This window comes from Jaminaea rosea, assembly GCF_003144245.1.
Source record: "Jaminaea rosea strain MCA 5214 unplaced genomic scaffold BDZ90scaffold_1, whole genome shotgun sequence".
In the NCBI taxonomy this organism is placed as follows: Eukaryota; Fungi; Basidiomycota; class Exobasidiomycetes; order Microstromatales; genus Jaminaea; species Jaminaea rosea.
In genome coordinates this window covers 2,374,721-2,396,509 of record NW_020289975.1, presented here as the reverse complement: position 1 = coordinate 2,396,509, position 21,789 = coordinate 2,374,721, and the positions used below count along the sequence as shown (strand labels likewise).

The 21,789-nt window shown below is 59.5% G+C and overlaps 7 protein-coding genes across 7 annotated transcripts; 3 read left to right on the top strand and 4 right to left on the bottom strand.

Moving 5' to 3' along the window:
* Window positions 1-155: 155 nt before the first annotated feature.
* Window positions 156-1,359, top strand: BDZ90DRAFT_229898 (putative theta class glutathione s-transferase). Its single transcript, XM_025505265.1, has 2 exons — window positions 156-692; window positions 777-1,359. The coding sequence occupies exons 1-2, from the start codon at window positions 242-244 to the stop codon at window positions 1,124-1,126; spliced, it is 801 nt and encodes a 266-aa protein (XP_025365519.1). The 5' UTR covers window positions 156-241; the 3' UTR covers window positions 1,127-1,359.
* Window positions 1,048-4,496, bottom strand: BDZ90DRAFT_27532 (hypothetical protein). Its single transcript, XM_025508874.1, has 2 exons — window positions 1,959-4,496; window positions 1,048-1,762 (listed from the first exon to the last, which is right to left on the bottom strand). The coding sequence occupies exons 1-2, from the start codon at window positions 4,400-4,402 to the stop codon at window positions 1,372-1,374; spliced, it is 2,835 nt and encodes a 944-aa protein (XP_025365518.1). The 5' UTR covers window positions 4,403-4,496; the 3' UTR covers window positions 1,048-1,371.
* Window positions 4,497-7,939: 3,443 nt separating this feature from the next.
* On the top strand, window positions 7,940-9,333 carry BDZ90DRAFT_273179 (hypothetical protein; the record flags this gene model as incomplete). Its single annotated transcript, XM_025508791.1, has 3 exons — window positions 7,940-8,180; window positions 8,272-9,247; window positions 9,291-9,333. The coding sequence occupies exons 2-3, from the start codon at window positions 8,433-8,435 to the stop codon at window positions 9,331-9,333; spliced, it is 858 nt and encodes a 285-aa protein (XP_025365517.1). The 5' UTR covers window positions 7,940-8,180; window positions 8,272-8,432.
* A 687-nt stretch (window positions 9,334-10,020) lies between these two features.
* BDZ90DRAFT_229894 (hypothetical protein) lies at window positions 10,021-12,346 on the bottom strand. Its single transcript, XM_025505264.1, has one exon. It carries the CDS (start codon window positions 12,232-12,234, stop codon window positions 10,471-10,473), a length of 1,764 nt encoding a protein of 587 aa, XP_025365516.1. The 5' UTR covers window positions 12,235-12,346; the 3' UTR covers window positions 10,021-10,470.
* Window positions 12,337-15,730, bottom strand: BDZ90DRAFT_229893 (hypothetical protein). The gene has a single exon (XM_025505263.1). The coding sequence runs from the start codon at window positions 15,382-15,384 to the stop codon at window positions 12,481-12,483; it is 2,904 nt and encodes a 967-aa protein (XP_025365515.1). The 5' UTR covers window positions 15,385-15,730; the 3' UTR covers window positions 12,337-12,480.
* A 142-nt stretch (window positions 15,731-15,872) lies between these two features.
* On the top strand, window positions 15,873-20,012 carry BDZ90DRAFT_229892 (hypothetical protein). Its single transcript, XM_025505262.1, has one exon. It carries the CDS (start codon window positions 16,097-16,099, stop codon window positions 19,571-19,573), a length of 3,477 nt encoding a protein of 1,158 aa, XP_025365514.1. The 5' UTR covers window positions 15,873-16,096; the 3' UTR covers window positions 19,574-20,012.
* BDZ90DRAFT_229891 (hypothetical protein) lies at window positions 19,923-21,771 on the bottom strand. Its single transcript, XM_025505261.1, has 2 exons — window positions 21,067-21,771; window positions 19,923-20,983 (listed from the first exon to the last, which is right to left on the bottom strand). Exons 1-2 carry the CDS (start codon window positions 21,584-21,586, stop codon window positions 20,058-20,060), a joined length of 1,446 nt encoding a protein of 481 aa, XP_025365513.1. The 5' UTR covers window positions 21,587-21,771; the 3' UTR covers window positions 19,923-20,057.
* Between the last annotated feature and the right edge of the window lie 18 nt (window positions 21,772-21,789).

The window sequence follows — 21,789 nt, the reverse complement described above, 5'->3', positions numbered from 1 at the left end:
ACGTGGTTGTTTCCGCGTGCTGGCCCGTGCTGCCTCAATTTGCTCCGCGGTGAGCGGACGGGCTTAAGCAATCCTCTTGGGCGGCCTCCACCATGGATGAAAGCTCGCCAGCTGACGTCGGTATAAGTTGCTCCAGCACGTCTCAAACCTGGTCGCTCTTCTACTTTGCATGCCATCACTTGCACGTACTAGGCTCTCACAGATCACTCGACAGCTCTCAACAACAATCTCGTCCAACGCAATGCAGCCTCTCAAGCTCTACTCGGCTCCCACGCCCAACGGCCAGAAGGTCCACACCTTCCTCGAAGAGCTCAAGGCAGTCTACGGAGACAAGTTCCAGTACGAGTACCACGCCGTCTCCCTCAAGGAGAACCAGCAAAAGGAGAAATGGTTCCTCGACATCAACCCCAACGGTCGCATTCCCGCCCTGCAGGACCCCAACAGGGACAACTTCAACGTCTTCGAGACGGCAGCCATCCTCCTCTACCTCGAGAAGCACTATGACCCTGAGCACAAGTTCTCCTGGCCTTCCAGCAATCCCAAGGCTGACGACTACAGGAACGAGGTGCTTCAATTGATGTTCTTTGTCCACGGTGGCGTCGGGCCCATGCAGGGCCAGGCCAACCACTTCTACCGATACGCGCCAGAGAAGATCCAGTACGGTATTGACCGATACCAGAACGAGACGATTCGTGAGTTGGCAGACGTGCTCATCCAAATCTAGTCTCGTACCGTACTGACTTGCATCAATTTTCATTTCTCCCCACCGCGCGCAGGCCTCTATAGCGTGCTCGACAAGGTCCTCGAAGGACGCGACTGGCTCGTCGGGGACGGCAAGGGTCAATTCTCCCTGGCAGACATTAACGCTTACCCATGGGTACAGTGGCACAAGTGGGCCGGCGTCAAGGACCTGCCTTCCAACGTGGCTGCTTGGGTCAAGCGCAACTTGGACCGCCCCGCTACCAAGAAGGGCATGTACCTCCCCGACGGCAAGCACGAGCTCCTCGACAAGATCCTGGACCCCAACTTTGATGGCGAGGACGAGGAGACCAAGGCTCACGCAAAGGAGTCGAGCGCTTGGGTTATGAAGGGCATGAAGGAGGATGCGGAGAAGAACAAGAAGTAAGGGGCAGGGCAGTGGAAAGCAATCAAGTCAAGGGAGATTATGTCGCTCTGCGATCCGTAGCAAATTCGATTGTGACCGTTCAGTCTTCCCACCGAGCGCGATAGTTGTGCGACTCGACTTCACAAGGCAGGCGTTGATCACGATCGATGATTGCTAGTTGGTATACAAGTACAGTTGAGTCTACCACTCATGGAGAAGGTAGAGCCGTGTAAAGAATGACATCATTGCCTGCCAGTAGCGGCCGTTTAGCTGACGTCCTGCGCGAAGACCTTCTCTTCTTCACGCATCCCGCTACTTGATTCCCAACATAGCCTGTAGCGCCTGCATATCAAGCTTCGACATGTCGAGGTTGGGCATAAGCTGCGGCTGTCCCTGCTGCTGTTGGCCAGGCTGAGGAGGAGGGGCGCCACCGCCGCCACTCGGTCCTCCCTGGTGCTGCTGTTGTTGGGTCGGGAATGCTTGCTGATTAGACTGAGTACGCGAATGAGCTGGAGTACCCTGCTGCTGCTGCTGTTGAACTGCCTGCTGTTGCTGTTGGGCCTGAGCGCGAAGGAAGGCCTGGTAGGCCGCCAAATTGGAGCCAGCGGCAGGTGCAGGCGCCTGGTTTTGCTGAGGTGGGCCTTGCTGCTGTTGTTGCTGCTGCTGCTGCTGCTGCTGTTGATTCACTTGAAGGCCCAGCTGAGCTGCCAACGCTGCAAAGTCCTGGTTCGAAAGCCCCTCGAAAGGCGTACCGCCGCTGCCTCCCCCTCCTTGCTGGCCGCCGAAGGAGGTGCCTGGCCCGAACATCGAGGAGAGGTGGGACGCGGGAGCCTGACCGTGCTGCTGCTGCTGCTGCTGCTGCTGCTGCTGCTGCTGAGGTAGTACTCCGCTTTGAGCTTGGTTGCGCTGCTGCGATGCAAGCCAAGCCTGAGTGGCAGATGCAAAGTTGGCGGCGCCGTTGGGCATATTCTGCGGGATGTTGAAGCCGCCAAAGCTCTGCGGCTGCCCGGCTTGGGGTAGTTGCTGTTGCTGCTGTTGCTGCTGTTGCTGCTGTTGCTGCTGTTGCTGCTGTTGGGCAGGCGCATTTGAGATAGACGCCGCAGGTGGTGTCGGCTTGTACTGGTCCTTCTGGCGCTGCTGAAGGGCCTGTTGCTGGGCGAGGGCCGCGCTGAGCATCTGCTGGGCTTGCGGAGGCAGATGGCTCATTGCACCGCCTTGCCCAAAGATGCTACTGATATCTACATTCGGCTTGTTTGCCGCACCACCACTGCTACCACTCCCAGCACTCGCACTCGCGCCGCCCAAGCCACCAGCTGGCGGATGCGTCGTCGTAGGCGCGCTCGGCTGGCCCTGTGCTTGCTGTTGCAACAGCGATGCCTGAGCCTTTGCGCGAGCGAGGAGTGATTGCTGGTTGTGCTCTGCAACGGAAGCTCGCTGCTGCGGTGTCTGAAGAGAGTCCCATGGCACGCCATTGGCAAAGATGAAGCCGACAAGGCGACTGGATGCAGTGCGTGCCTGACCAGTCTGAGGGTCCACATTGGAAGGACCGGCGAGGCTGACTACGAGCACGCCAGGCGAGGTACGGCTCTCTTCTGTCTGATTGCTGAGATGGGGTGGCAGCGGATTCTCCTTGAGGCTCAGCCAGACTGCTGACTTCTTCGAGTCGAGGGTACGGGCCAGACTAGAGTAGATGTTCTCGTTGCGCTGCAGCTCCTCAGCTGTCTCGGGCACCTTTTCGCCGCCGCCGGCAGGACGTAGACCCGGAGCAGGTCGAGGCTGAAGCATGATCAGGGGCACCGTGTGCGTGGATGCGAATGTCTGAAGCTGGTTCCATGCAATGGGGCGAAGCGTACTGAGCGGCAGAACCTTGGGCCAAGGCATCAGGAGCGTCTGAAGTGGAGCCACCTGCGAACCCTTGACGCCGGACATGACGACAGCGCAGACCCAGACCTTGACGTGTTGCTTGCCTGCTGCGTTAGGTCTTTGGACATCCCAGGTGATGGGGCCAGACCAGAATGGAGGTGGCGTCTTCATGCCCTTCTGAGGAGGGAAGGCAGGCACGATGACAGCCGCACCCGATGTTGATGAAGAAGGCCCGGCTGTGACGTTGGCTTCTTGAGCACCACTTGACTCGACCTTTTGCTTCTTTCCGCTGCCGTCGCTGTCGGCGATCTCGTCTCTGCTTCTCTTCTTGCTGGCATTTTCGAGCTTTGCCTTGCCCGCTTCGCTAGAGGTCAAAGACTTGAAGCCGGCAAGAGAGATGGACACGCCCTCCAGAGACGGGGTTGGAGATGAGAAGAAGGTCGAAGCCTCGCCTTGCGGTTTACAGTTTGGGTTACCCAGGTCATCCCATGTCGTCGTTGAGCCCAGGTCGCTGAGAAATGACTTGGCAATGTCGGATGCTGCCGCTTGGCTGCCATTCGATGCGCGATGCGGAGCGTCGCTGGCCCAAGGCGGTGTTGGGAGCGTCCCAACGATGATGCCATTGAAGAATGCCGAGCACGATTCGACTGCTTCTCTCGTAGAGGCAGGCAAGGCATCTGAGCTAGCGGAAGCGAAATAGACGAGATATCTCGTCAGGACAGCTTCCTGTGGCGGAATCGTTGATGTCGCTGCATCTTCTTCTTCTCTTTCTATCTGCGCCTTGAGGTCACCAACGCCCAGCTCGAGGGCACGCCAGTAGCTTGCATGCCCGTCTTCAGCTGATATCCCCTCCTTCCACCAATGGCCATCAGATGCGCTGCCTTGCAGGCTTTGCCTAGCACCAAGAAGGAAACTTCTCGGCGTTGATGGGCCTGCTCTGCGACAATCGCAGCTAGGCTCGAAGAAGGACTGGATTGGATCGGGAGACGTTCGCGGCGGAACGCGGGGCTGCTTTGGATTGAATGAAATTGCTTGAAGCACGACTCCGGTGCCTTCGAGCTGAGAGCGATGCAGCGATGCGATTTGCTGGCATGTGCGAAGGATTATGGACGAGATGGCAGGCCATGCCGAATCGACTGTGTGCTGGTCTACGAGGAGGTGAACGACCGCTCGCGGTCCCACTCGTGGGCGTTGCTGAGGAGCGCTGCCGGTGCTGGTGAGCGTTGCGAGAGTGTGCTCTGGTGTACCGAGTGGGTTCGGCGCCAATGCGAGGCCGAGAGCTGCGGCCTGAGCCGGTGATGCTGGAATAAACGCAGGCGTCTGGCCGGAAGACGAGGACGCAGAAGGCATCGAGAGGCCTGCGCCCATGGATGGCGATGCAGTAGAGGTGTTGTTGCCCTCAGCGATGCCGATCGGCGGTGCTAGAGCCGCCATGACGGCGGATGAGGGCTACTCTGAAGAAGTTGTCGGTAGTCTTGAAAGCGTGGTGTGAAATGGACAGATGCGAAGGAGAAGCGGGGGCCCGGGCCCATGGGCCAATCTGGTCCGCCTTGGCCTTTCGCAACGTCGTCGAGGCTCCACTTCCGTGTCCCCCCCGCCTTCCACGAATTGTTTGCGGTCAATCTCGATGCTGCATCGTCTGCTGGTCACGACGATATGGGCCAGAAGATGCCCTGGCATACCTATCAGCGCTTATTGTGGGCTTACGCGGACCATCTCATCTATCTCGACAGTATCTCTGGGCACAGCATATGAACATCACGTCCTCTCGCGCCTCCCCCATCTCCTCCCTGGAAACCTCAGCTTGACGAGGGTGGGAGGAGCAGGCGATGGAGGCGTAGACTTGCGAGGATGGTGGCAATTACCCCAAGGCGACGACGCACCAGTCGATCAGCCTGCCTCACGGTTGCGCGTCATTGTTCAGTGCAAAGCCAGCGCCGGGTCCAAAAAGCACGGGCCCGTCATCTTGCGAGAGGTAGAAGGCGTCTTAGCTCGCAATAGGTTGGCTTCAGCAGAGGACGACGGCGAGGGCGACGCTACTCTGGCTGCTCAGCCCTTGCTCGCCGTAATATGTTCATCAACGGGCTTCTCAAAGCAGACGAACATTCAAGTCAATTCTCTGCGGGGACCCGCAAATCATATCATGCTCGTCCACCTGCCCCTCGCCGACACGACACTGCCCATCGAGGACGAGTCTGGTCGCAAAGAGCTTGAAGCAGCGCTGAACGGGCAGGATGATGTTGCAGTAGACAGCGAGTATGATGTGCGTGACGATTCAGGCAGCGCCTCCAACTGGCCGCTTTCGATCCTTACCTCGCCAAGCTTGACGTCACCTAGCGGACCACTCGGCGGCAACCTTCAAATAAGATGGAGCAGACCAGTTGCGGCTCTCACAGCCAAGGTCGACCGCGGCGACGTTGACAAGGACGACCATGTACGACCTCTTGTGACCTGGCAAGGTCAAGCTGTCTACCAGCCTCTGACGCGTGTATGACCCGCGCCCAGCACACGACATTCGTACGAATCCCCATCACCGTCGGCCGTAAGATCATCTTTGCCCATCGCTTCTGGCCCGTCAAGCTTCGCCGCGATCACCTGATCGCGAGCCTCGCGAGCTTCAGCTTCGGCAAGAACTTGCTGTAAATCGTCTGCTCAGTGCTCCTCCAGGGGCCAAGAGCGCAACTCACAGCATCGACTTCACCGACCGATAGGCGGCGCTGCTTTCTTCTCACCATCGCGAGCGCGAAAGGAGCGGCAATCGGGCTTGCTTTGCCGGCCTGTAACGAGGTCACCTTTGGGCTGGTGGACGTAGCAACACCCAGTCCTACTTCACTTCGGTGCATATTCGCTCGACCTCGGCCTCTTATTCTCGCTACCCACGCACGACGCTGTACAATGAACTAATCCTATCCTCCTCTTCCTGACGCTCGAGACTCGGCTCGAGTCGGCCACTTGCCGCTTCTAGCTCGTACGTAGCTCCACCCAGCGCCGGGGATGCCGCTGCTAGCTCCTGGACGCTCACCTGTGAGATATGGATCTAGAAAGCCTGAACCGAGCCCGAGGATCTTACCTCGCTCGATACATGACCCCGCACTTAATCCTCGATGGATGTGACTCGCAGCTCCGAGGCCCGGACGAAAACTTGTCCGCGGCGGCGGAGGCTATGATCTTCTTGATCGGCCGCTTCGAAGCCAGAGATTCGTTCACACACGCCATCGTCATCAACTTGCTACATCGATCGTCGTATCTGCAAAAGCAGAAGCTGCCCTTCTGCACTGCGTCAGCGTCACGATCGCCGACTCGATGCTGATCTCCCCTTAGCGCGCCAAGAGACGATACCGACGTCTTGCCAATTCTGACCAGCAAGGAGCCTCGCACTATTGTTACGAGAAACGGCGAAGGGAGGATTGCTGGTCTTTTCGGGTCTTCTTTTTGGGGCCAGCATGAGCGGCATCAGCAGCATGCGTAAGTCGCTGCTGTGAACCTTGCTTTGGTCGCGGAAAAGACGATCATCAGGCTGCTCAGGTCAGGTCGATTGAATGTGTGCGTTGAGCTCCACCTGCAAGGCTCCGCTCAGCCGCTGGCGGTCTTTGGTTTCTCGTCGGCGCAACGGGAGCATCGCAGGTTGCATTCGTGAGAGCTGATGTGTGTGGGTGAGAGCGTGTGTGATCCTTTTTTCGTACGCTGGGCTGCGAGGACACGGGGCATGATGAGGGCAAGGGGCAGCAGCAGCCGCTGCGACGGCGGGATGGTGATGCAGCTTGCGTGCAGTCTTGGTGCCCGCCTTCTGCTTTCACCACTTTACGGAGGTGCTTCACGCCCCGCGCGTCTGACGGCTGCTGTCTGGGTTGGGCGCTGGCGGACTGCGCCGGCGTGAAGCCGCTTGCAAGATGCTCTCAGGGCTCGTCTCGCGTTTTGCCCGCGCTGAGTTGGCAGCGTCTCTCTCAGTCCTTGGTTCTCGTGCCCTGACGTCGTCGTCGTCGTCATCCTCCTTGACGAAGGGCGACAAAGGGTGATATGATTACCGCCGACGTCGTGTTGCAGGCGGAAGAGGCAGAGGAGAGCGGAAGATGGAAGCCTGATTGCTCTCAATCGTCGGCCCTCAGCAAGGGGACTACGTGTGTGTCGATGGCGGCGGGGCGGCCAAGGCGGCCAGAGCGGCGGGAAGCAGCAGCAGAGGAGGGGTCGATTGCGAATGGTTGCTGATGCTGCGTGGGCGTAGTAGGTGAGAGTGGGTGGTGACCAAGAGGCAGGCAGAGCGGGAAGCAGGAGCAGCAGCGCTGGTGCAATGTCAGTCGAACAAAGAGCGGAGAGAACAGGCTGCTGCTAATGACGGTAGGCGCTGCTGCTGGGTGAAGGGGGGTTCGTGGAGCGGGGGAGGACGGCGAGGCGACAGGCAGCCTGTGCTTTCACCTGGGCGTAATCTCATTGCGCGCCAATCCATCTCTCCCTCCCCGCGACCTCACCTGCCCCCCCTCCCCCACCCCGGTACTCCTTGCTTCTTGACTTGGTAGTCATCTGCTCATCACACACAGAACAACAAATCTTTCCACCATCATCATCGACATCGCCCTTCTTCGTCGTCGCCGTCTCTGCGTCGTCATCTCTCCTTGTGTCTAGTCCTGTGGATCCGAGTCGCGATCGACCCCACGGCCGACTGCTTTGCCGACCCTCGCGTACCATCGTCTCGTTCCAGTCGACGATACACAAACACGACATCGTAGCGAGCTCGACTTCTCTGCGACACCAGGACTCCTTCGTACGTGCGTCACTGTAGGATACCCATCTTCCTGAACATCGCCAACACCTCACCAAGAGTCCTTACCCGGCTTAGGCGGACATAGCCAATCAAGTGCCGTGAACTCCCATACCCGCTGCCGTCGCCGCCCTCATCATCCCCTACCTCGCCTGCCCTGGCCAGTCACTCGAGGCTTTTGCTGCTAGGCTTCCTTTCCTCTCACCTCGCTAGCTATGGAATCAAGTGGTCAATGGGACCCTCGATCGGCTGACGGGGCCGCCGTCGCCTATCGATCGGACTTGCCTCCAGAGTGAGTTTCGGCAGCACCTTTCCAAGTAATAGTATCATGCAGCCATCTCATCCGCATCACTGACCCCATCGATCTTCCTTGTCAACACTGCCTTGCCAGGTCGTCGGCATATCCGCCCATCGAGCCAGGTTATCAGCCCGAGGCAGCTCAGGGACATTACTCCGGTGAGCAGCCCTCGGCGAACGGCGCGACCCATCATCCGCGAGTGAAGGCGGCACGAGCTGACCACCACAACTGCGTCACTTTCGTCATCAGGCGCTGCTGGCTTCTCTCCAGGCTACAAAGGAGGCTCGTCTGCGTATGCTGCCCCGCCGTCCCTCGACACTCACCCTTCCGCCGCCCGCAACGGGTCTTTTTCATCCGCCTCGATCGCATCGCCAAATGACTATGGCTCCTCTTGGACCTCATCCCCTACGATGTCCCAGCCAGGCACCCGCAACAACTCCATCTACTCGCTCGATGGCCACATGACGAGTGCAAATCTCGGCGGCGGCAGCGGTGGTGGTGGTGGTGGTGGCCTGTCATCGATGGACAGTCGCTTTGCCCCGACTCAGAATGGCTACATGGTCGACCGACGCTTTTCTCTTGACGAGCGTGCGCGGCCATTGGGCGCCTCTTTGCTGCCGCATCGAGCACCACAGTCGGCGGCGGGCCTCTCGTCGATGGCTGGCGGCCGGCACTGGCCCTGGGGTGGCGTCAACAATGCCATTGGCAACTCGTCGGGCTCTTCTTCTTCAGGTTCCTCTACCACTCAAGGTAGAGCGTCCTACGACTACGGATACGCAGCCAATCGACAGGTGCAGGCTGCTGGACCAGGCGCAGGCTATACGACGAGCTACGACTCCTTCAATCCCTCCGTTGCGCCTGGCGCTGATCCTGGTATGCGCTTCAGATCAGTCAGCTCAAGCGCAGCCAGCGGTCGGTACGCCGGGCCAGGCGGCCCTCTTGGCGCCGCTTCCGCAATGGGTCTCGCTCCTCCTTACGATCCACTCGATGGCGCTCATCATCCAGTGGGTCCCTCCGTCGGTCCAGGAGGCGGCGTCACCCGTCGAGCCAAGTTCAAGCGATCCCGCACCGGGTGCCTCGTCTGCCGAAAGCGCAAAGTCAAATGCTCGCAAGACGGCACGCCCTGCAAGCAATGCCGCATCGGCAAGCGCGACTGCTACTACGAGGACAATCCACCCAAGCGCAAGAGGAAGGGCAAGGACTCCAAGGAGGACGATTCGGATCTGTCCCTCTCTGCGGCCGATGGCAGCTCTTCATCGATGGGCAAGAGGGGCTCCAAGTCCAGCGCAAGCGGGGGCGCAGGCGGCATGATGTCTATGGGTGGCGCTTCTAGCCAGCATCTCAACGCCTACGGCCATCAAGCTCCTCCCCCGCCTCCTCCTGCCGTTGCCTTTAATATGCCTTTCGGCCAGCACGACCAGTCAGCCACAGTCGCATCAATGAACGGCGCCCACCAATACGCCCCACCTCACGCCCACGACGACAGCCACGCACCTCCGACTTTTGGTTCAGCAGGCTGGCCCGCTCCTCCAGGCGCAGCACACCATCGCGACTCCTTCTCGGACCACCCGCCTGCGGCCCCTCACCACCACAATGGGTACGAGAGCTCCAGCTCCCTCAACCCAGGTGGGCCCAGTGGGATGGACGTGCCTCCTACCCCGTACCACGATCACAGGGGCAGCTTTGATGCGCGAAGTAGCTTTGATGCGAGGAGCAGCTTCGATGCGCGCTCCAGCTTTGATGCTGGACCGCCTGGGCCTCCGGGATTGGCTGGTGGAGACCACCGTGCGCCGCATGGTTTGGGGCACGTGATGCATTCTTCGTCGAGTGCTCCAGACGGAGGGCCGCAGGCCTGGTATGGAGCCCCGTCGGCGGGCACTGAACAGGACCCGCGTCAGGCAAATGTGTACGGCGAGCCGTCTGGTGTGCAAGCGTGAGCGAGCGCAATCAGCAAAGCCAGTGAGGTGGGAGCATCAAGGTGCGGCGAACGAACGTACAAACGCCAATCGCTCTGCATTCCGCACTATTATCTAGTCAGCTAATCACCACCCACGGCCACGCGGGCTCCCTCACCATCGATCCGCGATTTTCAACTTCTCTCTAATCGACATCCTCTTCGGATGACACCTTTGACTCGTCGCCCTCGCCCTGAACAGCCTCAACCTCGGCACGCCTTGCTAGTCGCCTTTCTTCTTCGAGGCAGCGGCCCTACGAGGCGCTGTCGTCCTCCCTTTCTTCATCATTGGTCTCTTCACTTTCTACACCTCTTCGCACTTCTTTTGTTTTTTTAGCTACGACTTGAATTGAGATCCGCAGCGCTTTGATATTTTTCCCCAATGGCGATGCGCTGCTACGCGCCCTTGTCTGAACATTGGATGGTGGATATTGTACAGATGAAAAACCCTCCCTATCTTGATGCTGCTTCTCATCGACACAAGCTGCTGCGCCTCAATCTGGTCCCTGCCCATACGACGCGGCCACCCGGTCAGCAGCCGCGAGCGCCTCGGCGTCTGCCTCGTCCCCAGCAGCGTACGCCTGGCTATGCCCGTGCAAATCGACATCGTCGTCGTCGTCGTTCTCGTCGTGATTGGCAAAGGCTCGAGGCGATGGTTGGGTCGCATCTCCACCGCTGCCAGCTGCACTTCCGTTTGTAGGGCTGCTTCGGGACCTCACGCCACCCCAGCGTAACCAACGACTGCGACGCTTGCGGAGAGGCGGGTCGTCTTGTTGCGGGATTGCCGTCTCCATCGAAGACGACCACGCAGGAGCCTTAGGACTCGCCTTGGCCTCGTCTGCTTTCTCACTACCTATTCTCGTGTTATCCCTATCGGCCGCCCCTCCGCTGCCGTTCGACTCGTTCTCACCCTGCTTTTCGTACTTTTCTGCCTCTTCGCCATACTCTGCCTCTCTTCTCCCCAGCTCCCTGACCCTCGCTACAGTTTCTCTCCAGTCCCCCACAATGTCAGCACATAATCTCCTCATAGGCAGCTTCTCCCTCGCCCTCCCGAACGGCATGCTGAGCCCTTCCGAGACGGCGTGCAATCCGCAAGTACCGACTGCCAGAATCAAGCAGGGTAGCGGAAGGTACAGCAGCGGAACGTACGCCCGCGCGAGGGCTAGCGGGGTGAGCGCGAGCTGTAGATTGAGCAGTAGACGCAGGTGCGAGGAAAGGAGGGCAGGGATGGGCGTATCCCTCAGCCTCTCGAGCTCGGTCAACTGGGAGCTGAGCGTGTTGAGCAACCCGACGCTGTGCGCAAAGACGGGCCCGGAGAGCTTGACTTCTCGGCGAGGCTGGCTCTTACTCCTCTGCCGGCTAGTCGTAGCAGTGACCCCCTGGTGGAAACGTACGAGACCCGTCTGCATCTCCCTTAGCATGTCCACAGGTAGGTTGCGCGGTACGATGCTCCCAGTAAGCGGGTCGACGTGCGGTGCGGAGCGCCGTGGGAGGTCGAGAGGTCCATCGATGTTCTGGGATAGATTGAGTTCGCGCTCTGCTTCGCTCGACAGTCCTCGAGCCTTTGTGTGGGAATGCCGTGAGGCGACGGATGATGAAGAGGAGGGAAGACGGCTGAGCCTCGATGAAGATGGTGAGGTAGAGAAGTCCAGAGATCGCAGGAAGAAAGTGGGGAGCACCGACCGGAGTGCTGCTTTCGATGCCTTGACGTCCTCTGGATCGCTGGTGCTTAGCGACCAGGGGAGCTTGCTGCTGCTGCGTGAGCTACTCATCTGTCTGCTACCACCGGGCGCCGAAGCCTCGAGGTGCACAAGCACGGCCAGAGCGAACGAGGGAAAGAGGCGCAGAAAATCATCTACGTGCTCCTCGAGCTGCGCCGTCTCTTCCACCTCGTCATCGTCACCGTCGTCTCTGCCAGCCTGCACATCATGCCACAAGCTAACGCTCAACAGCCTCATCAGGCTCCGTTCAGCAGCCTGAATGCTCGCCCAACACCTGGACGCTCCATCCCATCGAGAGGTCGCCGAGTTGGACCGAAAAGCCAACAGCAGACCCGTGACCGAGGCAAGGCCACCAAGTGTGCGCTCTGCTGCTTTTTGCTGCCAGCAGCCACTTTGGGTGGATAAGATGTCCAGGTGGTAGAGGGAGATGACGACGAGGCACCAGAAGAGGGACAGGCCGAGGGAAAAGAGCGTTTGTGGAGTGCTGAGGATGTGTAGTGGGGAGAGGAGCAGGACTGACTGCTTGCTAGCAGCCATCACAGCGCCTCGAGGCCTGAAGGCTGAAATAAGCCTTCTCGCACAAAGTTTCGGGACGTGATGACTTGCGTGGGGTGAGGTGAGGTGAGATGGAATAGAATGCAAAGTAACGAGAAGGGAAAGTGGAGATGCGCACATGGACACGGAAAGGGCTCGGCTCAATCTCGATCGATCGGGCCAAGTCTGTGACGCCAAGGGCGCCGGCGCAATCATTTGCACAGGAGGCGGTGATGCTATTCCAGCGATTCACAGATCAAAGCCGGGGTGATACCACTCAGGCTCCCTCTCTCCCCGATCCACTTCCTCATCATCAATTATCTCCTCCCTCTCCTGCCTGACCTCCCTCAGCTCGCCCGCCAACTCTCTCGACTCCCTAGCCATCTCCCTTACCTCACCCACTCCTTCCCCAACACCTCGCGCCGCAACCTTCACACCAGCCACAGCCCCGCCGAGCTCCTCAAGCGTCTCATCTGCGCGTTGCTTCAGCTCTCCTTGCCATTCGTTGCGTACTACGGCATTGCGGATGCGTGTGCGCTGTGTTGTGGGGCCTTGGGCGTAGGAGGGGAGCAGAGTGGGGTAGGCGCCGATGGAGAGCGAGGTATCTGGTGACAGATGGACGAGTATGGCCAGGGGCTTGACTTCAAGCTGTGTTGATGCCTCTTGGCCAGCATTTCGCGCTTGAGCCTTGATTCTTGCCTCAGCAGCAGCAGCGTCCTCGCGCTCCTTCTTCTCCCTCTGTAGCCGCTGAGCAGTTTTTCCCGCCTTGTCATTCATGAGTACTCGCACGTAGTCTTCCCACTCTGGCCTTGAATCGCTGCGACGAGCAGCAACGCGATGCGCTCTTGCGTACACATCCGCAGCCTTAGCGTCTATCACCTCGAGGCCGTGCTGCACCAGCCCAGAGAGGGTACTCTCCAGGACCATGCGCGCCACAGGAGCGCCGACGGGCTCGAGGAGGGCGGTGTTGAGGATGTAGTGGCGTGACTGGCGCAAGCGTACATCGAAGGAGTCGCTGAGCTTAAGAGCGGCCTTGTTCACCTGGAAGAAAGTGGGAGATCGAGTGTCCTGGTCTTCCTCCTCTTCGCCGGCTGCAAAGGGGCTTACGCCGGATGGAGCCTTGCTCAAGTCAACAATCATGCTCGCCCCTTCTGTTGAGCCCGACCGGCCGAAGAGCCCAGCGTCAAGGATGGCTTGCTCGCGATATGCGCCGAGATGACCCTCCTCGTCCTCCTCGGGTTTTGGAGTTCCGCAGCACGCTAGGCCGTTCACCCACATTGGCGAGGGAAGTTGCGTCATCTTCTCCCTGACAAAGAAGCTGACACCCTTCATCGCCAGCCTGACTCCCGTCGCCTCTACATGCATCTCCTTCACACTCGCCTTGGCTTGCTCCTCAATCCTTACGCGCGTGCGATTCCACTCGAAGCTTTCCGTCATTCTGACCTTCACCTTTGCCGGCACAAGATTGAAGGCTGCGATTCGCACATCATCCAGTGCGGCATCCACCTGGGGTGAAGTGTATTCGACCCTCGGCAACGGGATGTTGCCTAGCGTCTTGAGCAGGGCGGGCAGGATGTACGAGATCAGGTCGTGGAGAAGCTCGCTTCCCGAACGCGAGAGACCGCGCGCTTGTGTGGCGAGGGCGTTACTGATGGTGAGGAAGATACCCTGAATCCGTTGACCGATTCGGTTCAGCCGTGGTTCGCGACGGATTTCTCCAAGGAAGAGAGAGGAAAGAGAGAGTATCTTGTCGACTTTGCTGCGGAGGTCCGGACGATCGCTGATGATTCGCTCGAGATTTCCGGCTAGCTTGGAGAGGCTCTGCTGGAGCTGGCCTACTCGGTCTGCATTCTCTCCGCTAGCGGTGAGGGCTGCTTGCACATCACTGAGCCAGTCATCGCTCGCTTTGACGATGTCATCGCTGACGGCTGCGTAAAGGATACGCACCTCAGCCAGAATAGGCTCGAGCGATTTGCCGCCTGCCATTCCCTCAAGCAGGTCTCGAGCTGCACCACTGAGCTCAAGAACGTCTTGATTCCACTCGAATAGGGGCGGCTTATCCTTTTGATCCTCGCTACGCTCCACATCTGGCAGTATGTCGGCCACCCTCCCCTCTGTTGCCGTCTTGATCATGTCACGGTACTTACCAGCCAGGTCTACGAGGGCTTGCAGGGCCTCGCGGAAGGTGTTGTCCTCCTCAGCCAGTTCGCCAATGATACGCCCGGTCGCCTCTGCTATGCCGTTGAGTGTGGGCAGACGATTGCGAGCCTCTTCTGCAGCGTTGGACGGCAGGTCTTGGACGGCTTCCTTGGCCGCTCGCGGGTCGAGCTGCGCAGCGACGTTGATGTTGGCCTGGGCCCCCTGCTTCATACCTTCTAGCTCCTCCTGCAGCGACTCGTTTCTCTCCTGCTCGCTCGGGCGTAGCGTACCCTCAGCACTGGCCAAGGTATCGACGCCTGCCTGTACCGCATCTGCGGCCATGTCGCGGCCGAAGTTGAGGCTGTCCCTGAGGAGATTGGTGAGCTGACGCGACGTTACGAAGCCGATGACAAGTTGGGCTACCGAGTAAATGGAGAGGCGAAGGTCTTCTGCGCCGGACTCGGCCGCAGCTTTGACGCTTGCTACCTCGGGAACGACGTCTTCGACTTCGACGTCGGTAGTTGGCTGAGGAGGCTTGCGTACGAGTCGCGAGAAGTGGAAGGCGATACGCTGTATCGATTCTCTACTGTTGCCGTTGGGCACTCCCTGCTCCCCTTGACCTCCCAGCACAGCATCTCTACTCGCAAGCCACTTTGCCATATCCTTGCAGAGGAGCTGACTTTCATGGACGACCTTGCCCGTTGCGGGTCCCAAGAGCGTCTGGTCGCCTTGCTCAGATACGCCAATGCCTTGCAGCCATCCCGAGCAGCGAAAGAGGACGGCGTAGAGCTGGTCGTTGGAGGGGAGATAGACTCCTGAAAGGAGCAGGGACAGCCAGCGTAGTAGCGCACTGGACTCTTCGAGCCGGTCTTCGACCTCGTCTTCCTGCTCGTCCAGTAGACGCTCGTACTCGTTACGAGGCCCCTTGCCGCGGCGGATACAGGGGCAGCATGCTGCAAAGAGCTCGGCGATGGTCGTCCAGTAGGACTTTACCATTGGGGGGCTAGATGGCATGTTGGCAGAGAGGATCGTGTCACCAGCTCAGTCCGGTCTCATAGTCTGGCAGCTGCTCGATAATGGCGATCAAGAAATGGATGGATGGGCAGTCTGAGGACGGTGGAAGGGGTCGAGGATCGAGGCGAGGCCTGCTTGGACCCTGAGATCATTGGGCCGTGCAGACGGAGTGCCAAAAGTCGTCAACTGAGCCTAAGTCGTGTCGTGTCTCACAGCAGCAGCGTGACCCTCAGACGAGGCTGGAGGCCATCTTCGTTTGAGCTGCCCGCCGATCGGCATATGACGACGAGTGGCATGGCCAGCTACAAAAGATTGACCGCGCTACTCATCATCATTGCTCTTGATGAGAGAAGGATTGCCCCTCGCTGGCCCGTTGCGCGTCCTCCTGGCAAATTGGCGTCCGTCTGGCTTGTGCTGCCGCGTCGACTGTCGAGTCCAGCAGGCGCGCATCGACGACTCGACTCGAGGTGAGCGGGCAGGCGAAAAGTCGTTTCTCTCCGTCCGTCGTGAGGCTGGCTGCTCCTGTGTGCCAATCTCGTCGTGATCACTCATCCTTTCAACCACGACGAAGCCGATTCCCATCTCATCGCAACCCCCGACGACATCATCCCAAAAACCCATACCATCGTAGCAGAGGTGCTCTTCTGGAAAGGCAGCGCGCTCGACCACCCCTCGCCCTTATTACACACGCTCTTTTCTTTCCACCTCAACTATGACCGACTCGAATAAGACGTCACCTCGCGCAGACTCGACAGAGGACCTCGATGCCAGGCTGTCCTTCATGGGCTCGTCAGCCTTAGGTGGCGAAGATGTCAACGACGCCAATGATCGCTCACAAGATACTCGACGTACAGGCACATTCGACTCGCTCGCACCACCAGTAGCAAAGCATGATCCGACACGCAGAGCGCCTTCACCTCGAGCACCATCGCCTTCGGTAGGCACCATTGGAGGACATCGTTCGCCTGCGCTGCAAGCTTCCCCGGACAAGGCTGTACCAGCGACAAATGACTTTGGCGGCCTGGCTTCGACATCACCCAGATCAACGCTCTCCCTTGGTTTTGGCTTTGGGGGCGACAGCAACGATGCCAGCGGCGCATTCAATCACTTTCACGCATTCCGCTCCTCGTCTCCCTCCTTTGCGTCTGCTCTTTCCCATCAGAGCAATGGTCGGCGGTCACCATGGGAGGAGCGACCACTCCCTGGCATGCATCAAGTAATCGATCCCAGGCCCAATGGCGGCACTGCTTCGCCTGCTGAGCGTCCTGCCAGTCGCCTCGACTTCAGCAAGCTTCAGCAGCGCAGCCAGGCGGCCGCAGCCGCAGCGGCAGCTGCCAAAGCATCTCCAAGTCACCGTGGTCCAACCGGCTTGGCAGGCCCGGCTACCGTCAATGACCAGCCGCTCCTCGTGCAGCCTCGTCCGGGCTTCCCTGGAAGAACGTTCTCGGACGGCAGCGCGGGTGCTGCGAGCATCGCAAGCGTGCCCACGAACGTCGATCAGATGACCCTCTTCAGCCCTTCGGCGGGCACGGGTGTGACCTCGGCCGGTATGGGTGGAGTGGGTAACATGGACAATCATGGCTTCCCGCTCAAGACGTCTCCAGAAGGATACCCGTTTCCGGCCACGCAGCAACCGCCCGCCGTTCCCGCCTACGCCGCCACCTCTGCATCGCAGTCCATCGATCGATTTAACCATAACAGCTCCCGAGCATCCCACAGGAGCGTCGGACGTCCTATGTCGCCGCCGAGACATGACGGACAGTCGCGCTTCCGGGTCAGCTCGTCTGGGCAAACCCCTTCAGCTATGGCAGATCAGGAGCCGCAGCGCCGCCTGGCGAGCATCGAGGCGGCCATGGACGAAATGACGCGCGGGCTCACGTCGGTGGCTCGTAACGTGGGCTGGTTGATGGAGCGTGAGAGGGAGAGGGAGCGCCAGGGCAATGCGAGCAGTGTGGGCTCACAATTGCAGGGCGCCCCCGGCAACACAGACGATTTGAGGGCACTTGGACAGCAGGTCAATGTGCTCAGCAACAGCGTGCAGCAGTTGATGACGATCACAACGCAGCAGCAGCGCAGTGGAGGGCCAGGTCGAGGTGGGCTTGGCGGCGCGAACAACAGTCTTGCCGGCCTGGGTCTGAACAATGGGCATGGCAATGGTACAACCCAGCAGCAGGGCCTCGCTCAGCAGGCGCCATATATTGCCGCGCCGCAGCTGTCTCTCGGCAGCTTTGCAGGCACGGCGACGACGGGCATGAGTCCTAGCGGGTATGAGGGGGCGGCGTCGCCTGGCTGGAATGGAGGAGGTCCTACAGGGCCCATTGACTATCGTGGCCCATCGCCCCGCCCTGGTGGGTCAAACATGCGGCCAGGCTCGAGGAGCAATTGGGGCAACGAACAGCGCGGTGGCGGCGGCGGCGGCGATCGAAGGTGGCCCTCGAACATGCAGCAGCAGCAGCAGCAGCAGCAGCAGCAGCAGCCATCTCACACTCAGCAGCAGCATGCCCTTCATCCCTCGGCTCTCGTTAGGAGGGAGAGTATGAGCGGCGTCGGGGGCAGCTCCCTGGACCCTCAAGCCGCGCTCGGCGGTGCGATGGCCCCTCCCGAGGCCAACGTCGTCGTGACCAAGTGGGACCATCTCAATCTCCAGCCGGATCTACTTCGGTCGGTGCTCAAGTACGGGCTTGGTCCACCGAATAAAATTCAGCAACGCGCACTGCCCTTCCTGCTGCGTGGCTCGGACATCATTGCACAAGCCCCGCCCACGCAAGAGCGCATCGCATCGTACGTCATCCCATCGCTACAGACAGTGCTCAACACTCTGCGCAGCCCACCGCTCGCCGCTTCACCAGCAGCACAGACGGCTGGCCCCTTCGTGATCATGGTGACCACAACGGTGGATCAAGCTACACAAGCTCAGCGCATGGCTCTCGGACTTGGCGGAACTTTAGGCGTGCGAGTACACATCTCTGCCGGCATTGGCCCCGATCCACTCAGCGACGCTCAGGCCGTCCTCCAGACTCGGCCGCACATCATTGTTGGCACGCCATCGCGCATGTCCGAGCTGATGACGTGCCTGGCCAAGCAGGCTAATCTGAGCGATGTGCGCATGGTAGTGCTAGACGAGGTCGATCAGATGATTGCGCGCAACCTCAGTGACCATATCAGCACGCTCCTGCGCGTTCTTCCCTCGCCTATCGGCAACTCTCCCCTTCACTCTGGCCTTCCTCCATCTTCATCAGGCCCTACATCGCCTTTCGGCTCCCCAACAGCTGCGACAGAGAGGCAGACGGCCATCTTCTCTAACACGGTACCGCAGGATGTCATCAACTTTGCGCAGAGCATCCATTTACGGGAGAGCGTGCGTGTACTCGTCCGCCGAGAAGGCACAACGGTCACGCAGCATCCGGCCAGCAATGCTGGTGGAGGCTCCGGCGGCAGTCGAGGTGGCGACGGCTCTCATGCCAACCGCTCGACTCCTTCAAACGCTCTCGGCTCGACGCAGACCCACACTCTCGCCCGTCAAACGGCTCCCGATCCGACCCTCGTCGCCTTGCAGGGCCTCCGTCAGTACTACCTCTACATCGCCGTCTCAGACACCAAGTCTGCCTCGTCGACCAGTAGTGAGATGAAGCTCGATGTCATTGCCGACCTACTAGAGGACATGGAATTCCAGCAATGCGTGCTCTACGTCGGCTCACCCGGCGCGCTCGAGGCAGTGACGTACAAGCTGGCCACGCGCGGTATTGAAGCCCTGGCCCTGCATCGCGATATGGCGCAAGCTACTCGCCAGCAGATCTTGGCCAACTTCCGCAGCCCGATGAGCTCCTTCGGTCCGCAGAGAGGTAGCCAGGCGGGCAGTGCTTTGCACCGAGCTGGAGCAGGAGGCAAGCAACAGCGCAAAGCCCTCATCTCCTTTGACACCCCCGTCCTCCCGCGTGAGGTGCATCAAGTGCCTCTTCTCCTCTTCTACGACCTGCCACGCTCAGTCGAGGAGTACAAGGAGAAGCTCTCCTGCGGCGCCGGAGCTGGGAGCATGGCGCGTCCCTCTGTCTGCATCAACGTGGTCACAGCTGCTACGGTGCGCGGTGCTGCGGGCGGAGATGTAGAGATGTTGAAGACGCTGGAGGCGCATCTGGGCTGCAAGATGGCAGAGCTGCCGTTGGATGCTAAGTCGATTCTCAACTTGTGAGAGGAGGCGGGTAGCAGCGACGATGAGACCTGAGGGGGCGAGCGACCCTCCCGGATGGACTGCGGCAACAACACGATCGCTCCTTTGCATTCCTTCCACCTCCATTCTCCTCCTTGCTCTTTCCTTTCCGCTCATCCTGTATCGCCGGTCCATTCGAGACTTTACCTCATCTCTGCGTTCGGCTACTCGGCACACTCTTCAGCATCATCACACTGTTTTCCTAGTCTGTCTCATCGTTACCTACACTCTCTTCGTCCATCGCGTTTTTGCCGCTCTCCAGCTGTAGCTCAATTGGCCTCCTTATACGTCGCATCTATTCATCTACCAATGCACAGTTTCATCTGCTCAAGGGTCGATGAGAGGCAGTGTCGTGCGATTCCATTGCGTAGTATGTGTGTATGACATGCCAACCAATAGACTTTACGCAACCGAATGACATTCCTACTCGTAGCCGCATTGAACGTTCCTCTCTCACTCCGCCTCCTTAGCACCAGAAGCCGGCCTCCTTGTAGAACCTCTCCTTATGCTGACGGAGCCAATTGGTGCGTTTGTGTGGGAGCTCGGCCTCGCCCATATTCTCTACAGGCGAGTACGCTCGATGGAGGCTGACAATCCCTAGATCGTAGCGCGGTTCGCTCACTACAACGTCTGTTCGCGGCTCTCTGAGGAAGCAGAAGTGCCTCAAGTTGACAGTGGTAGCTACGAATCGGTGGCGACCTCTTGCCCACTCTTCTCCAGTTAGCATGTGAACTCCCTGGTCCCAAGGCCCAATGTAGTTGCCACCGCCGCTCCTGACGAAGGGAGCCATTGGGTCTTCCATGTTCCAGGATGCCTCAGCGTATCCCGCTACCTTTCCATCCCAGGCGAACATGAAGCTCATCTTGTGCGGGTCTTCCTCTACCCCCTTCAACGTTTTGAGGTGATGCTCATCCGACCCTCTCTCCTTCCACCCAACGTTGACACGATCCGAGTTCTGCCAGCGGGCGTACGCCTCGAAGTGAGCGGGGTCCTCCGCATTTAGGTGGTAAAGCTGGAACAGGCTTGAGACGCTAGGTTGGTATCGCGCATAAAGGAGTGATCCAACAGGGGGCTTCGGTGGACGAAGAGGGTGAGTAGTGCAGTATGCTGGGGACTGGCTGGAGGTGAAGGAGAGGATGGAGGGGAACGAGGGAGAGGCTAGAGGGACGCCGAAGTCTTGATGACCTTGCGGCTCGGGAGTGCGGAGGAAAGAGAGGTCGAGAGGGGCTCCCGCTCCTTGATAGAAGGCGCTGCGGTCTAGAAGGAGGTGGCCCTCTGTGCTGCTGTCGGGTGGTTGGAAGCCGAGACCCGTTGCGATCATGTAGCTGCGAAGACGGGGAGAGTCGACGATGGAGATCGGCAAACGCTCGTAAGGGTCTCGGCGCAGCCAGACTACGGGACGAGTAGCATGAGGGCAAGTCAATACTCAGGTATCGGGGACACATCAAGCCCACCTCGTACCGGCGGATACTCACAGGCATACACAGCGATCCAAGCTGCCCTGACCTCATCTCCTCCCGCCTTCGGTCCCACACGCAGCTTCCATATGTCCTCGCTCTGGGCACGCGAATCCTGCACCACGCCATGCAAGCTCACCCGAGCCTTGTGACCCTTTTGCCTCTCAAAGCTCGCGATGATTTCGTCTTTCGATCCGCCGCCAATGGCAGCATAGACGGACAGGATGTCGTGTGAGTCGTTCTCGACTACTCGAGCAGGCGAACCGTCCGGCAGGATGAATGGCATGTTCAGCGGTCGCGCTTCTAGCGGGACGTAGGGCGAAGGAGGTGTGAAGCGCTGTCGAGGGTCCTTCGGGTAAGGGTCGGAGGAGCGCAAAGCTGTTGAGTGTAGGGAGCGCTGCGACGATGATGGTAATGCTGAGGGTGTAGACCTCGCTATAGATGGAGCGATGCCAGCACCGCGTCTGGTCAATGCTGCGAGAGAAGCCGTTCCCCTCGGCATCGTCCGCAGAGTGGCTGCAGCGGGAGGTGCGACCATGATGTGCTTGAGGTACACGACGGCTAGATAAGATAAGATAAACGAATGGATGGGTCGAGTGAGGAGACCGTAGAGAAGAAGAAAGAGTAGAGGCAAGATGCAGGAAAGGGTGAAGAGCGAAGCTGCGTCGGCTTCTTCGTCTCACACACCTTCTCGAGACCTGAAAGTCCTTTTTTCGATGAGCAAGAAGAAGTGCATCGTCC